The sequence below is a fragment of the Chenopodium album genome, chromosome 6, assembly GCF_948465745.1.
Source record: "Chenopodium album chromosome 6, dcCheAlbu1.1, whole genome shotgun sequence".
NCBI classification, from domain to species: Eukaryota; Viridiplantae; Streptophyta; class Magnoliopsida; order Caryophyllales; family Amaranthaceae; genus Chenopodium; species Chenopodium album.
The window spans coordinates 2,386,683-2,400,204 of NC_137839.1; the positions used below are offsets into that span (position 1 = coordinate 2,386,683).

The window sequence follows — 13,522 nt, forward strand, 5'->3', positions numbered from 1 at the left end:
TTGTCATAGATAATCGTGGTAGGCTTGAGTTAATGAAATCGGTGCAAGTTGTAAACCTGTAAATTGGCCGTATAAAGGCAAATTGGATGGTTCCACCCATCCAATTGGTCTCCTGGAGAGTATTAGGGACCATGCTAAACATTTCGACAATTTTTATTTCCGGGCAAAAAAAAGTCAAAAAATTCCAAAATTAAAGGCTAAAGATCCATGTTTGTTGAGAAATTTTGGAGATTTCGAGGCTAGGTGTCGAAAAGCCTTGAAAATTTAGGATTTCATCTCGGGGTCATATAATGCCGTTTGGAACCATAAATGATCATTATATGTTGTCATAAATGTTCGTGGTAAGCTTGAGTTAATGAAATCGGTGCAAGTTGTAAACCGGTAAATAGGCCGTTTAACGGCAAATTGGATGGTTCCACTTCCACCCACCCAATTGGAATCTCGGAGGGTATAAAGGACGACCATGGTAAACATTTCGGTAACTTTTTTTTCCTAGCGAAAAAAGTCATAAAAATCCACGTTTTTTGAAAATTTTTGGAGTCTTCATGGCCCGGTGTCTAAAAGTCTTGACATTCTAGGGAATACATCTCGGGATCATATAATGTCGTTTGGAACCATATATGATCATTATTTATTGTCATAAATGTTCGTGATAGGCTTGAATTAATGAAATCGGTGCAAGTTGTAAACCGGTAAATTGGTCGTTTAAAGGCAAATTGGAAGGTTCCACCCACCTAATTGGACTCCCGGAGGATATTAGGGACCATGGTAAATAGTTCGGCAATTTTTATTTTCGAGCGAAAAAAAGTCAAAAAATTCCAAAATTGAAGGCTAATATCCACACCTTTTAGAAAATTTCGATGGTTTCGAGGCCTGATTTCGAAAAAAAAAGTAGAGATTTTAGGGGATACATCTCGAGGTCATATTATGTCGGTTGGAACCATATATGATCCTTATTTGTTGCCATAAATGTTCGTGGTAGACTTGAATTAATGAAATTAATGCAAGTTGTAAACCGGTAAATTGGCCGTTTTAAGGCAAATTGGATGGTTCCACCCATCCAATTGGACTCCCGGAGGATATTAGGGACCATGGTAAACATTTCGGCAATTTTTATTTTAGGTGAAAAAAGGCAAAAAATTCAAAAATTGAAGGCTATATCCACGCTTTTTGAGAATTTTTGGAGTCTTCGGGGCCCGGTGTCGAAAAGTCTTGAAATTCTAGGGAATACATCTCGGGGTCATATTATGTCGTTTGGAACCATATATGATCATTATGTGTTGCCATAAATGTTCGTGGTAGGCTTGAATTAATGAAATCAGTGCAAGTTGTAACCGGGTAAATTGGTCATTTAAAGGCAAATTGGATGGTTCCACCCATCCAATTGGACTTCCCGAAGGGTATTAGGGACCATGGTAAACATTTCGACAATTTTTATTTACACGGAAAAAAAAGTCAAAAAATTCCAAAATTTAAGGCTAATATCCACGATTTTTGAGAAATTTTGGAGGTTTCGGACTGTAAGAGGTGCCGCTTCAGTAATATCTTACATCTTACCTAAAAAAAAGCGCCAAAAAGCCATGAGGGACTGGGTTGGGCTGATATCATGGTAAAGTGACCACAATTGACTATATGGACTGCCTAATTGGGCTTCAAACAATGTGTAAAAAAAAAATGGTATGGAAACATTCATTGAATTAAGTTATCACAATATTCAGAAATGAAGATAAGAAGCTAATGCCCTGCCTTTCATTTCCTTCTTCTTACTCACTTCCACAAACATAGAAATAGAGAGAGACTGACACTCTGAGCTTCTCTATTTTCTTGGTTTATCCTACTTTTCCTCTGACTTTCAACTTTTAATTTCCAAATTTTATCTATCACCCCTTTTGTTTGGAGTTTATTATTCTTAATACAATTAGAAAGGTACGAGCTTTTGTACAATACTTCCTTCTTATGTAGTTTAATTGTCAATTTTCTTTTCCGGCTTGATATTCAATGTTTCTTTGATTATTATGGGTTTATGTTGTGTTCTTGTTTCTGGGTTTTGTTTTTTCTTCTGAAATTATTGTATTAATTGATTAATCCGGCGTTTGAGCTACTAATTATGAAATTTAAGAATTTATTTGGTAATTTAATTTAAGTTGTAATTTAGACTGTTCATAGTTCAGCTTTATTCAAATGCTTCTGTCAATTGCAGTTGCTGGATTTTTATTTATTTGTTTTAAAATTCAAGGTAGAATGCAAAAATTTAATTTCTCTGTTCTAATTTATATTTACCCCTTTGATAAAAGTCCGCATTGTAGTAGAATTATCAATTTTGAACGGTTTATTGATTAATTGTGAGAAATTACGGTGTATTTCTGTTATCCCTAGTTTGAAAGGTCTTATATTTGTGTTAGTTTGTAGAATTGGAAAATGTAATGGAATTTGTGGCAATTGGCATTTGTAAAGTATATAGTATGACCAAAGTAATGGGGTTAGTTTAGTTTGGCTAACATATCAATTTTATAATTTAAACAAGCCTCACTTTTGCTGTATTTTGAGCTTTAGATTATGGACCTTGTACTTGTATGTTAGGAGTCATATGATGGTATTTTTGGTGGTAATAGTAGAGCATATGCTTGGTATTTACACAACTGAGTGCATTTGATTCCCTGGAAGACCTTCGACGCAATGTAAACCTTTGCTTCTCAGATTTAATGAAGATGAGTGTTTAGTCGAGTTTCTAGTAATTGTTTAATTAAGGTATTGACTAGATGATATTATATGTAGATGCCACACCACAGGAAGCATGCTTAGTAAGTTAGCAATTTTCGTTATGTGGGCTGTTTTATCATTATCATATGCTATTGCTATCCATACTATGCTTCAAGGTGAAGAATGAGGCACGTGTAATGTATAGTGATATTGGCATGACATTGATAAAATACAATTTTCATCTTATTATAGAATTCCAGCAACATTTCATCATCTTAGATATGTTTATCAGTGTTGAAATGTTCGTAGTATGTTGGATGATTAAAGATTCTGATCATTGTTTTTCAGGTGCATAGATGATCTGCTAATTTCAGCAAAACAAAAAAGAGGAGACCATAACTTTATGCACTAGCCTAAATGACGCCTGTAATTCCTTGTTCAGTAAGCAATATTTCATTTATTCCTGGAAATGCATTTACGATAAGGAAGAGCAGGTGTTTTTCCAGATACTCTGGAAACCTTAAAAGGTCTTTAATATCCTCCCAGAAACATTCTATAGCCCTTCCACAAAGCATCACAGTATTTCAACAATTGAAAAATGGATGTTCAAGAATTCAGAAATTATCAGCCACAGGGACAGATGTCGTGTTAGAGGAACAAGATTCATCAGTGGCAGATGAAGCATCTGCTGGACCACCTGAAGAAGTTCAGACAAATGAGGAACCCTCCGCTAAATCTGATACAAGTGCTTCTTCTGCTCAGGTTAAGAGAAGACCAGGCAGGAAGAGTGAGATGCCACCTGTTAAGGATGAGGACCTAGTTGCTGGGGCAATATTTACTGGAAAAGTAAGGTCAATACAGCCATTTGGTGCTTTTGTTGATTTTGGAGCATTTACAGATGGTCTGGTGCATGTTTCCCAATTAAGTGCTAGCTTTGTAAAGGATGTCAATGATGTGGTTTCTATAGGCCAAGAGGTGAAAGTGAGACTATTAGAAGTGAATACTGAGACAAGGAGGATATCTCTTTCAATGCGTGACGATGATAGTAGCAGCAAGCCCCAGCAAAAGAAAGATGGTAGCAGTGACAAGGATAGATCACCTAGAAGGAGCTCAACTAGAAGTTCTCAGAAGAGAGAAGATGTGAAGAAAACCAAGTTTGTCCAGGGGCAAGATCTTGTGGGCACTGTTAAAAATTTTGCACGAAGTGGTGCTTTTATATCTCTTCCTGAGGGAGAGGAAGGTTTTCTGCCAACATCAGAGGAACCAGATGATGGTTTTGGGAACGTTATGGGGAACACATCGCTAGAGGTTGGCCAAGAAGTTAAAGTCCGTGTGTTACGTATTTCAAGAGGCATAGTAACATTAACCATGAAGACAGCGGAAGATGTGAACAAGCTCGATTCAAAGTTGAATCAGGGTGTTGTCCATGAAGCAACTAACCCCTTTGTTGTTGCTTTCCGTAGAAACAAGGATATTGCTGCCTTTTTAGATGAGAGAGAAAAACCCGAGGAAGATGAATCTGCTGAAACCTCAAGCAAGGATGCTAGTGAAGTTAGTTCTGTAGATGATACATCAGAAAATGTTGAGGCTGCTGCTCCCTCCATTGAGGAAGAAGCAGATACAAACCGTGAAGAAGTTGCAATGACGAGTCAAGATGATGCTCCTGTTGCAGAAGATGAGACAGCAGCAATATCTGGTGCCCTTTTGGCTGACAATGAACAGACAAGTGAGGCCTCTTCAGTTGTCCAGGAAGTTGGGGCAGAAACTCAACCTGAGATTGTTAGTGCAAAAGAAGACGTGCAATTAGAGATTCCCACAGATGAATCCATAGTGGAGACGTCTAGTCCTGATAGCATTAGTGCCTCAAGTGCGGAAGATGAGGCAACAACACCAATACCTTCTCCCCCATCGGCTGAAGATGGAGAGACAAAAAGTGAGGTGTCTCCTCTTAGCCAAGAAACAGTAGTAGAAACTCCAGCTGAGGATGTTAGTGCAAAAGAGGATGCTCCTGTAGAAATCCCTACTGATGCAACCAGTGTTGAGACGACTTCTCCTGAGGCTAATGGGAGTATCAATGACTCTAGTGGACCAAATGGATCTTCCCCTCAGGAAAGCGCCTCCAAAGGTGGCTAAACTTCCCGTCTGTTAGTTCCTAATTAAATTAAAATTTGCTAGATCTAAAAATATCTTAGTGCATATTATCACAATATTTTAAAGATTTCAGGATGCCTTCTAAGTAACAGCATTTCTATTTCAAAATTATCTGTATCTTGTTTTTCTCCGTTTTAAAATCTCTAATGACAGTTTTGTGGAGCGTTTGGTTGAGTGAACGTCCCTGATTTTCTGAAGTGTATATGTAAGCACTATGAAGATTGATGTAACCAATTGAACTCAAAAACGAGTTTTCAGAAATTTATGGTCAATTTTTATATTTGTACTACCAGCGTAAATGTTAAATTGAGGTTTGGTGGTTAGTTCTAGTTGAAGGATTATGTAATTTACCTAGTTTTTCAAAGTGTACTTTCTCCCTGTCACATACAAATATTTGGATATTTGTGAAACTTGTCTGGTGTTGTGAATAACCCCTGCAAAAGCCATGTTAAGTCTAGAAGGTAAAACTGTGACAAACCTTTAGGATGCTATAAATTCTCAACTTTTTTTTCTTTAATAAATTTTTCCTGTGTTTTGTGATGTCTAGGTAGCTGAAGTCATTGTTTTGGTCTAAAATGCTTCTAGATTCCCTTCCCCACATTCCACTGCAATAACAAGAATGAAAGATAAAAGAACTTACAAAGCATTAATTGTTGGATGTTTGTGAAACCAGTCTACCCCAGGAGAAAGGCCGAATCTCTCTTCATAGAGATAAGACATGCTTTATTTTCAATGGAAGCATAGAAGTATTTGTTTTTTTTTTTTTTTTTTTTTTTTTTTTTTTTTTTTTTTTTTTTTTTATGCCTTTAGAAGTCAGATAAATTACATGTCACAGGCTAATGTGCTTGGCTGATTCCTGTAAATAGGATCATGCATAAGCGCTTATCATTGCCTTATTATTTACAGTTTCTGCATCCTTGTCTGTTATGTTTGCAGCAGCTATATCCCCTGCTCTTGTAAAGCAGTTAAGAGATGAAACAGGAGCTGGGATGATGGATTGCAAAAAGGCACTCTCTGAGACTGGAGGTGATATTGTTAAAGCACAAGAGTTTCTCAGAAAGAAAGGACTAGCCAGTGCAGATAAGAAAGCTAGCAGAACCACTGCTGAAGGGAGAATAGGTTCCTACATTCATGATAGCAGAATCGGAGTTCTGATTGAGGTGAATTGTGAGACAGATTTTGTTTCTCGGGGTGATATTTTTCGAGAGCTAGTCGATGATCTAGCTATGCAAGTGGCTGCATGCCCTCAAGTGGAGTACCTTTCTACTGATGATGTTCCAAAAGAAATTGTGAATAAAGAAAAAGAAATTGAAATGCAGAAGGAAGATTTATTGTCAAAACCTGAGCAAATCAGGTCAAAAATTGTTGAAGGGCGGGTTAATAAGAGGCTTGGAGACTTGGCTTTGCTCGAGCAGCCATACATCAAGGATGATAAAGTGGTTGTTAAGGATTGGGTGAAGCAGACAATTGCAACAATTGGAGAAAACATTAAAGTGAATAGGTTTGTGAGGTACAATCTTGGTGAAGGATTGGAGAAGAAATCCCAAGATTTTGCAGCTGAGGTGGCTGCCCAAACTGCAGCAAAACCATCCTCTGCACCAGAACAAGAGAAGCCTGCTGCAGCTGAAATTGAAAAACCAGTTGAGAAGTAAGTTATACCTTGATTTTCCTCTTGTTACAGTATATAATATAATATTATCCTACTTTACTTAGACTCGATAGAAATGTCTGACATAGATGTCGGGTGTGTGTATGTATCAGACATGAGCCTACACGATCATTTTATGGATATTTTGCATGTTTTGGTGTCATACCACGTCTATGTGTAGAGTATCCGATCACTTGTACAGTAATACTTGATATCTTATGAAGGTTTAGAGTAACGTAGATATTATTTAATGGCTCTTGTCACAGACCTTATGTTGCAAAATATGAAATGGTATGTTGTGCGCTATCTATCTATTCATACCTTTAGAATTTATTAGAATTCGGTCTTTCCTACTATCATTCGAACAACACTACAGTATTTTATCCACATTCTATGATACTTAAGCTTTTCTGGTAAATAACCAGTCTATCAGTATCACCCTGCTTAGATTTCTGTGTACGACTTTTATAAGAAGTAATATATCCCTTGATCTGCTAATTTACATTTGTAATGAGACTAATGACGTGTTGAAAGTGATGCACTTCATAAATGATACATATTGATATACATACATTCACCCATGCAAAGATTGAGCATATATCATAACTTTTTTGGAAGTTTAAGGTTCAAGTCTACTGCATTACTGCTGATCTTGTTATGAATTGTGTAATAATAAAAAAGAGTTGTATTGAAGTCTGAAATTTTAAATTTTTAGCAATCTAGTTGAAGCACTCCTTTAGATACATAAACAATAAAATTACATGCGCATACTCTTGGACTCATTGTTGCAGGCATGGATCAGTAATTTTTGCATTCAAAATGGACATTATATTCCAAGTTTTCTAGAGTCTGATTACTCACAGATTAATCAAGGAGTGAAAGTTGTTTAGGTTCTAGTCAGTTATTGATGTTTTTGTTTAGCATAAATTTCATGGCACAGCATATATTCTCTTTTTCTATCGTTTTTATGGTTGAGAAATTGAGATTGTGAAAGGGATCCCACAAAATTTAATTATCTGGTATCATACTTTACTAGCAGTAAAACAGCAGTCTAAACTTCAGCTGCTTGGTAATCTATAATATGTATTGTATCTCCACATCAGATATAATACTCCCTAACTTAAAACTACAGCCATTAAATGAAATTAAGGATTTTGAGTTTCCTTGCTTAGCACCAAGGCCATATACATAGTTATTCATAAGCAACACTTTATGTATTCTTTAGTCTTGTCTGCAATACCTATCCTAAATAACACTGACAGAATAGATCATGTATAAGTGCCTCTGGTGAAACTTGTACTTAGTTTGAAGTTAAACTTCTGTAGATTGTTGACAGATTGATGGTCATCACATATGTTGTTCTCTTCTAATTTGTCCTTTAAGTAACATGCTGATCTCAATTTCATTTACTTCAATGCATAATGCAGGGCACCAACAGTAGCAGTCTCAGCTGCCTTAGTCAAACAATTACGAGATGAAACTGGAGCAGGCATGATGGATTGCAAGAAGGCTCTTGCTGAGACTGGAGGGGATCTTGAGCAAGCTCAAGAGTATCTTAGAAAGAAGGGCCTATCTAGTGCTGAAAAGAAATCTAGTCGGCTTGCAGCTGAGGGAAGAATTGGGTCCTATGTTCATGATGCTCGCATAGGAGTGCTTCTTGAAATTAACTGTGAAACTGACTTTGTGGGTAGAAGTGAAAAGTTCAAGGAATTGGTGGATGACTTGGCTATGCAAGTTGCGGCTTGCCCACGGGTAGAGTATGTATCTGTCGAGGATATACCAGAAAGTATAGTGAGCAAGGAAAAGGAGATTGAGATGCAGAGAGAAGATATATTATCAAAGCCTGAGAATATCAGGGAGAAAATTGTTGAAGGAAGGATTTCAAAGAGGTTAGGAGAACTCGCTCTTTCGGAGCAGCCCTACATCAAAGATGACAGTATCCTGGTGAAGGACCTTGTGAAGCAAACTGTGGCTGCACTTGGGGAGAACATTAAAGTTCGGAGGTTTACCCGGTACACCCTTGGTGAGCAAATTGAAAGTCCTAACACAGAAACTGAAGCTTCAGAAGTTGAGATTAGTGTTCAATGAATAATATCATAGCATCTGAAGAAAGTTTCCAATTCAGGTTGGTGGGACTTTTGAATTCAGAAAGGATAATCTAATTCTTTCGAGTTTGTTGTATCTTTAAAAGGCAGTTTTTGTTTGCTTTTATTGCCTTTGTCTTCTATAATCATCATATATAGCTCAAGTACTAGCAATTATGGTCGTATGGAGAGAAGTCGATGTAGAGACAGAAAGAGGCTGCATCTTCAATTGTATTTTTAAGTTGGGAGGAAACCATGAAACCTTTTTGTAAAGGTGTTTTTGAGGCTTTTATGTATATGTTTATTTTTCACATAGATTACACAGTGTGTACAACATTTTCAGCTAGTCAGTTCAGCTCTGTAAATCATGCAATCATTTTGGCAAAATGAATTATTACTCTGGTTTCCTTCTGTGAACAATCAATCTGATGCATATATCTTACTTCATAGTTTCATTTGGCCGTCTATCAGTTAAATTTGAAGCTAATGAGCAGTGAGGCCAGTGACCAGACTCTTTTTCTTGCACTCGGTTACATGCTATTGAATTTTCATATATAACAGAAGAAAAAGTTGTTGGCAACGAATAATACAGTGTATTATCCATATGCTGCCAGCATCTAAATAATTCCAAGTTTCCAACTCAAGAGATTGCACAAAATTAATCTAAATAACTATAAATCTGATCTTACATGATCATGATCATATAATAATAATTTCAAAAACTAGTAATATTCAAGTATTACAAAAATAGTTTCAGGGAATCTCTAAGAAAGAATAAATAGCATTGTGTAGCTTTCAATTGTGTCAGACTAAGTATTTTACAGAGGATAATGTGTATATTTTCTAGTTGCCTGACTTGACATTTGAAGAGTCAAAATTCCTCTTTACTTTCCTAGAACAGTTTCTGAAACTTGATTCATGCCAAATTCTGTTGGCAAAAGATTTGAAGAAATCACGACCATCTGCAACGTTAAACACCATTTCCAGCTGCTGGTGTGGGCACAAATCGCCAGAGGTCTACTGCAATATCAACCTCTTTTTTCTTATGGAACTTGTACAGTTGTGGGACATCATATCGAAGCTGAAAAAAATCAACAGAGAAAATGAAATGAGTAAAACCTGCTATATCCTGCAAAAGACCATAATATTTGCTCTCTACAGAGGAAGATTTGCAGTACTAACCTCACACAACACCTCAGCACTTTTAGCATTATAGTCTCGCAAGGCTGTCTTTCCCACATGCTGAATGTTGGCACAACCAAAGAAAAGATATAATGAAAACAAAGGTTAAGAATACACTAGTAATTCATAGCATAGGCTCTGAACTCAATCTACTAAAATTTTTGCATTGCATGTTAACAGAACTTAATAGAATCATGTAAACATTACAAGTCACAATCTACCGCAGGGATATCATATCTACAAGAAGGATCAACAAGGAAACAGCTCATGAGCTCATTAGATAAACCAGAGGGCCAAAACAACCCTTAACTACAACTTCCAACAAGTTACTAGGAAACCTAATTTCTTACATTTAGACTAGACTAAATTTGTTAATTATCACATAAATAGATTACAGTTTCAATTTAGAAGACTCACATCTCTTGTTGTTGTTTTATGCAAAGAATATACTGCTTGAGAAGCGACCTGAGAAACAAGTTTCAAGAAGTTAAAATCAGCAAATCACAAAGAAGTGCACCATTTGAAAATATATCTAGCTAGCTGCAATACAGTACCTTCAAAGCTACAGACAGAAAGTCCATGTCAGCTCCCTTATTGCGGGTTCCAAAAGGAGGATTCATCACAACTGTATCAATGGTTTTCCCTAAAATAATTCACTAATATTGTTTCAGAACATGAAATCTAACGGTCAGTTTTGATGTTATTTTTTAAGGAAAAAAATCCAATATGTAACTATATGCTGACAATACAACACCACTAGCATAATGTCAGAAGAAAATTAACTTTAATTGTAGTTAAGATTGACAAGTTATCAAAGATTAAAAAGACAGCATGTATTCTATTTGTGCCCTCTCTGTTTGCGGCTAAGTGATACCTCCTTGAAGTCTTATTTTATATATTTACTTGATTAAGAGATTCAGAATAGACATGAATAATCAACAATGGCACTGAGCATAGCACTTCAGAGTTTGTCAGGCTTGTCAATAAGATTCAAAGTGGTTGACCTCCTGAAAAACCTCTGACCAAAAAAAAAAAAAACTTTCTATACTTTCTGAAGAATCAAGATTCAACACTTTCTTGTTCCCACCTTCTGCCCACCACCAATGATAGACCTTCTGGATCACCATCCATGGATCAGAAAAGGCCAGTATAGCAGGATTGCATTAGACTTCAAATGTTATAAAGACCTCGTTTAAAAGAAAGCATAGAAGTGCATAAATGACAACCATTTCTATTCAACATTACGAATAAGCTAATAATTACTGAAATCAGTGCATATAAACCATACCTCAGGCACTGGAACATTAAATTCAAAGCAACAAAGCCATGACAGCCTCTAAGGTGTCCCAAGGAGCATCAGCATTGCATCAGGAATCTTGATGATCTATTTTTCTATGAATCTATGATATGGCAGTATGTTGCTAATTGTTGCATTACTATGAAAATTTTGATGGTTTTATTGCTTATTTTTACCCTCAACTAATGAGTAAACCTTTAACCTCTTAACTTATGCCAAGGTTCTAGGATCCTTGCCAACTCGATGTGCCTCAAGTCTTTCAAAATAAAATTGAAGGCTTTGAAGCTCTCTAGTAAATCAATACTTCTTCAAAGGAGCATATTAACATAAACAGCTAACAGAATTTAACAGTATATAGGTGACACCTAACATTTCAGGCAATATTTTTTATAATGAACTTGAAATTAACTCAGAGAAGAAATCACATAGGTCAAGGGGAAGATTACCTCGGCATCCTATGTTCCGGACATCACATTGAACAAAATTCATATCCAGCTGCACATATATACAATGACAGATGGTTAAATCATAAACAAATTCAACAATATATACCAGTATTGATGCTGGGTCCGGTAAAAAAATAATTAAGTTACAATTTTGCTATCAAATTCAAATTAGGGATTATAAGTTATCCTCTCTTCCTCTTAACATCCACCCCTTTCACCTTTCTTTTTTTTTTTTTTTGTGGGGGGGGGGGGGGGGGGGGGTAAAAGCTACAAGCCTACGACTATAAGAGCAAAGGAGAAGTTTTCTTGGTCTCTGTCTATTATTATCATTTAACAGTGAAACAGTCTGCTACTATGATGCTCGACTGTGGCAATCAGAGAGTAAAGTAGTGACTAAATCTTCAATTCAACAATGATATCACAATGCTTATTATCAAATGCAAAGTGCAACATATCATATATCCCTAGACGTTATAAAAGCAATCTAAGCCTAGAACCTTTTCATTTCATATCTAAGGTAGTGACTCTAGTGGGGGATGTACCAGGTGGCGTGATTAGCTTTGATCTGGAGTTTTCACCTACTAATAGTGGCTACACAAGTCCAATCCAATAGACAAGTTCTGATAACAGATATTAAGTTCTAATAAGAAGAATTTAGAAGAAATGAATGAAGCCAGTAGGGCAGTAACACTAAGCAAAAACCATTGCTTGTCGCCAGGTGGCATGATTAGCTTGGAGATTCTTTGCCTAGTTTAGGCCACTTGAGCTCAATTGATAATCAAAACCGATCAACATCAACTAAAGGTAAAGCTCAATTTTGATATACTGAAAAGAAAGACCTCTGATTAGCTTAAACTAAGTCTCTAGCCAAGTAAGTGGGATTGCAAATGTAAAACAAATAAATCCGTAAAGTTCCACGAACGCCCTTAGGTAGTCACCAACTCTTCAAATTATAATCACAGTTTGTCAGGGGTTATTTAATATTTCGTAATCGATATGGTGTATAAGTAATTCCCATCTAGTTCCTTATACCTCAACACTTTCAGTAAACAAGCATCAAAAGGCCAGTAGCATCAGCATATTGAATAATGAATTAAAATTACAAAACTACAACACATATAATATAATACCTCTAGATCTTCTGCATTTAAGTATGCAATTTCAAGGGATTCAGCGTCCACATCAAAACCTATAACATGACTGTTGACAGCAATCAACTTCAGCCCAAGAAAAAAGAAGACAACAAACAAACATTCAAACAAACATGACTGAAATACTTCCTACATGGCTACATTCAGTCATATGATAAAAGCTCAATTTTCGGACAACCTACATTAAAAATCAAATCAAGCACTCAAGCTCACAGAAATGCTAAAAGAAACTCACTCTGCACCCAGAAGAGCAGCAGCAATTCCTAATGTGCCACACCCACAACCAAAATCAGCCACCACCTTATCACATACATCTCCAAATGAATTCTCTGCCTACCCAATTCAAGAAACAAAAATACCCATCAATTATCAGTACAGTAAATCGATCATACTTCAAAAAGATTACAACTTTCTAATGATATCAACAACAAAATAATGTTATACTAATAAAGAAAGTAATGGGATTATGCATACAGTGTATAACATTCGAGAAGCAATATGAGGGCCAGTTGGGTATTGTTCAAGTTCAATCTGCAGCAACAAAGGAGTAATATCCAACACTAATTAACATATGTAAAATCTTGAATTAAGAAAAATATTGTGCAATAATTTATTGAAAATAAAGAAAAATGGAAGGAATTAGAAAATTGAGAAGAATTTGTATGTTGGGTTTTACAGAAATTTATACCTTAGGTGAAGCAAACTGATCAAGATTTCCGAGGAGACCCTCTAATTGCTTCAGCTTCATCTTTCTGCCTAATTTCTAAGACCAGAATTTACTTCTTAGTTCTTACTGCATTATTTTGGGACAACCCAGGGTTTTGACGAGGGGTTAATGAAAGAACATTAGCCGGATTGATAGA

The 13,522-nt window shown here is 36.1% G+C and overlaps 2 protein-coding genes across 3 annotated transcripts; one reads left to right on the top strand and one right to left on the bottom strand.

Annotated features, from left to right (window-relative positions):
- The first annotated feature begins 1,721 nt into the window (after positions 1-1,721).
- On the top strand, positions 1,722-8,898 carry LOC145635550 (polyprotein of EF-Ts, chloroplastic-like). 2 transcript variants are annotated; one of them, XM_081686855.1, is made up of 4 exons: positions 1,722-1,926; positions 3,049-4,825; positions 5,788-6,499; positions 7,927-8,898. In XM_081686855.1, the coding sequence occupies exons 2-4, from the start codon at positions 3,118-3,120 to the stop codon at positions 8,585-8,587; spliced, it is 3,081 nt and encodes a 1,026-aa protein (XP_081542981.1). In that variant the 5' UTR covers positions 1,722-1,926; positions 3,049-3,117; the 3' UTR covers positions 8,588-8,898. The 2 variants fall into 2 exon arrangements, with proteins under 2 accessions (XP_081542981.1, XP_081542982.1); XM_081686856.1 differs by having other exon boundaries at positions 5,791-6,499.
- A 409-nt stretch (positions 8,899-9,307) lies between these two features.
- On the bottom strand, positions 9,308-13,522 carry LOC145634253 (uncharacterized). Its single transcript, XM_081685674.1, has 9 exons — positions 13,348-13,522; positions 13,134-13,190; positions 12,895-12,992; positions 12,639-12,708; positions 11,509-11,557; positions 10,320-10,408; positions 10,183-10,230; positions 9,766-9,825; positions 9,308-9,664 (listed from the first exon to the last, which is right to left on the bottom strand). Exons 1-9 carry the CDS (start codon positions 13,405-13,407, stop codon positions 9,554-9,556), a joined length of 642 nt encoding a protein of 213 aa, XP_081541800.1. The 5' UTR covers positions 13,408-13,522; the 3' UTR covers positions 9,308-9,553.

Bases quoted from the DNA above. Each gene is read 5' to 3' on its own strand.
- LOC145635550 (XM_081686855.1), top strand. From the start codon at position 3,118: ATGACGCCTGTAATTCCTTGTTCAGTAAGCAATATTTCATTTATTCCT. The intron at 4,826-5,787 runs GTGGCTAAACTT...TTATGTTTGCAG, and splicing joins TCAGGAAAGCGCCTCCAAAG to CAGCTATATCCCCTGCTCTT. The intron at 6,500-7,926 runs GTAAGTTATACC...TGCATAATGCAG, and splicing joins ATTGAAAAACCAGTTGAGAA to GGCACCAACAGTAGCAGTCT.
- LOC145634253 (XM_081685674.1), bottom strand. From the start codon at position 13,407: ATGAAGCTGAAGCAATTAGAGGGTCTCCTCGGAAATCTTGATCAGTTT. The intron at 12,709-12,894 runs GTGAGTTTCTTT...TGCTGTCAACAG, and splicing joins GCTGCTCTTCTGGGTGCAGA to TCATGTTATAGGTTTTGATG. The intron at 10,231-10,319 runs GTACTGTATTGC...CTTGTTTCTCAG, and splicing joins TTCTGTCTGTAGCTTTGAAG to GTCGCTTCTCAAGCAGTATA.